The 2,500-nt window shown below is 45.4% G+C and overlaps 1 protein-coding gene across 1 annotated transcript in view; it reads right to left on the bottom strand.

The window, feature by feature from the left end:
• itpr3 (inositol 1,4,5-trisphosphate receptor, type 3) overlaps window positions 1-2,500 on the bottom strand; it is a 167,048-nt gene that overhangs the window by 25,224 nt on the left and 139,324 nt on the right. Inside the window, 1 exon segment of the mRNA XM_028582667.1 lies at window positions 1,060-1,260. Coding sequence (XP_028438468.1) covers window positions 1,060-1,260 — 201 coding nt within the window.

The following is a 2,500-nucleotide window of genomic DNA, read 5'->3' as shown; positions in this document are numbered from 1 at the left end:
ACCTTAGTGGTCCCCTAATACTGTATCTGAAGTCTCTTTTATATAGACCTTAGTGGTCCCCTAATACTGTATCTGAAGTCTCTTTTATATAGACCTTAGTGGTCCCCTAATACTGTATCTGAAGTCTCTTTTATATAGACCTTAGTGGTCCCCTAATACTGTATCTGAAGTCTCTTTTATATAGACCTTAGTGGTCCCCTAATACTGTATCTGAAGTCTCTTTTATATAGACCTTAGTGGTCCCCTAATACTGTATCTGAAGTCTCTTTTATATAGACCTTAGTGGTCCCCTAATACTGTATCTGAAGTCTCTTTTATATAGGCCTTAGTGGTCCCCTAATACTGTATCTGAAGTCTCTTTTATATAGACCTTAGTGGTCCCCTAATACTGTATCTGAAGTCTCTTTATATAGACCTTAGTGGTCCCCTAATACTGTATCTGAAGTCTCTTTTATATAGACCTTAGTGGTCCCCTAATACTGTATCTGAAGTATCTTTTATATAGGCCTTAGTGGTCTCCTAATTATTGATCACTAACATGCTAGTTAACATTAGTAATTAAACCTAAACAGCTAATGGAAGTCCAAACTGCCTGTGAGCTTCTCCTGTACTATACGGTAATTCCTCTACTGTGTGACAGTAAGTCTCGTGGTTATGACCCAATCGTTAGCCTATTGTTATAAAAGCGTCTGCTACGGAGCCATAACGTGAGCTACAAGGTAATGGAGCCTTTTGTCCTATGTATTTCATATGGCATGATCACACTGCTGCTGCTGTATTAACCAGGCTTTTACTAATTTTTTAAAGGTGGACAATTTGGGTATAGCCTTTATATTTGTAGAGAGCCAGTTCCACAGTTTGGCTCTTTGGAAAAAACATTTTGGGCATTAGCAGTATACTGTATGCGGTTTGACACACAGCCTGTCACGTTTTATCTTTCTCTGTGTATGCTGCTTAGTGAGTGATTGATGTCAACTTAATTTGGTTGTGTAGTGACAATAAACTATCTATCTGAGTTCAGGAAGGGTTTCCTGGCTCTACACCTGGGCCCCGGCGTACCTGGTTCTCCTGGCAGGGGCCCTGGCAGTACTCGGTGAGTGTCTCCAGGGTCTGTGTGATCAGGTGGACGTTTGATTCGTTGATGTAGAGGCCCAGCAGGCCCAGGCCCCCCGTGGTGCTTCCACACATGATGTCCAGGAACTGGAGAGTCTCACACACCAAGTTGTAGTTGGTCTTGTTGTTCTGGCAGCGCAAGAAGTTCTGGAAACACACACACAGACAAACACACACATACATACACACACACAGACAGACACACACATACATACAGATACATACAGATACAGACACACACACACGCAGAACACACACACACACACAGACACAGACAGACACACACACACACACACACACACACACAGACACACACACACACACACACAGAACACACACACACACACACACACACACACAACACACACACACAGACACAGACAAAGACACACACACACACACACACACACACACACAGATACAGACACACACACACACACAGAACACACACACACACACACACACACACAGAACACACACACACAGACACAGACAGAGACACACACACACACACACACAAACACACAGACAAACACACACACACACACACACACACACACACACAGATACAGACAGACAGACACACACACACACACACACACACACATACAGACACACACACACACACATACATACAGATACATACATACAGATACATACAGATACATACAGATACAGACACACACACACAGAACACACACACACAGACACAGACACACACACACACACAGATACAGATAAAGACACACAGACACACACAAACACACACACAGACAGATACACACACACACAAACACAGTCAGTGTCTGGTGTTGGGCTGTATGGTGTGTGTCTGGTGTTGTGCTGTATGGTGTGTGTCTGGTGTTGTGCTGTATGGTGTGTGTCTGGTGTTGGGCGGTATGGTGTGTGTCTGGTGTTGGGCTGTATGGTGTGTGTTTGGTGTTGGGCGGTATGGTGTGTGTCTGGTGTTGTGGCTGTATGGTGTGTGTCTGGTGTTGGGCTGTATGGTGTGTGTCTGGTGTTGGGCTGTATGGTGTGTGTCTGGTGTTGTGCTGTATGGTGTGTGTCTGGTGTTGGGCTGTATGGTGTGTGTCTGGTGTTGGGCGGTATGGTGTGTGTCTGGTGTTGGGCTGTATGGTGTGTGTCTGGTGTTGGGCTGAATGGTGTGTGTCTGGTGTTGTGCTGTATGGTGTGTGTCTGGTGTTGTGCTGTATGGTGTGTGTCTGGTGTTGTGCTGTATGGTGTGTGTCTGGTGTTGGGTGGTATGGTGTGTGTCTGGTGTTAGGCGGTATGGTGTGTCTGGTGTTGGGTGTGTCTGGTGTTATGGTGTGTGTCTGGTGTTGGGCGGTATGGTGTGTGTCTGGTGTTGGGCGGTATGGTGTGTGTC

The sequence above is a fragment of the Perca flavescens genome, chromosome 7 (genome assembly GCF_004354835.1).
Source record: "Perca flavescens isolate YP-PL-M2 chromosome 7, PFLA_1.0, whole genome shotgun sequence".
Classification (NCBI taxonomy): domain Eukaryota; kingdom Metazoa; phylum Chordata; class Actinopteri; order Perciformes; family Percidae; genus Perca; species Perca flavescens.
This window is presented reverse-complemented; position numbering and strand designations above follow the sequence as displayed.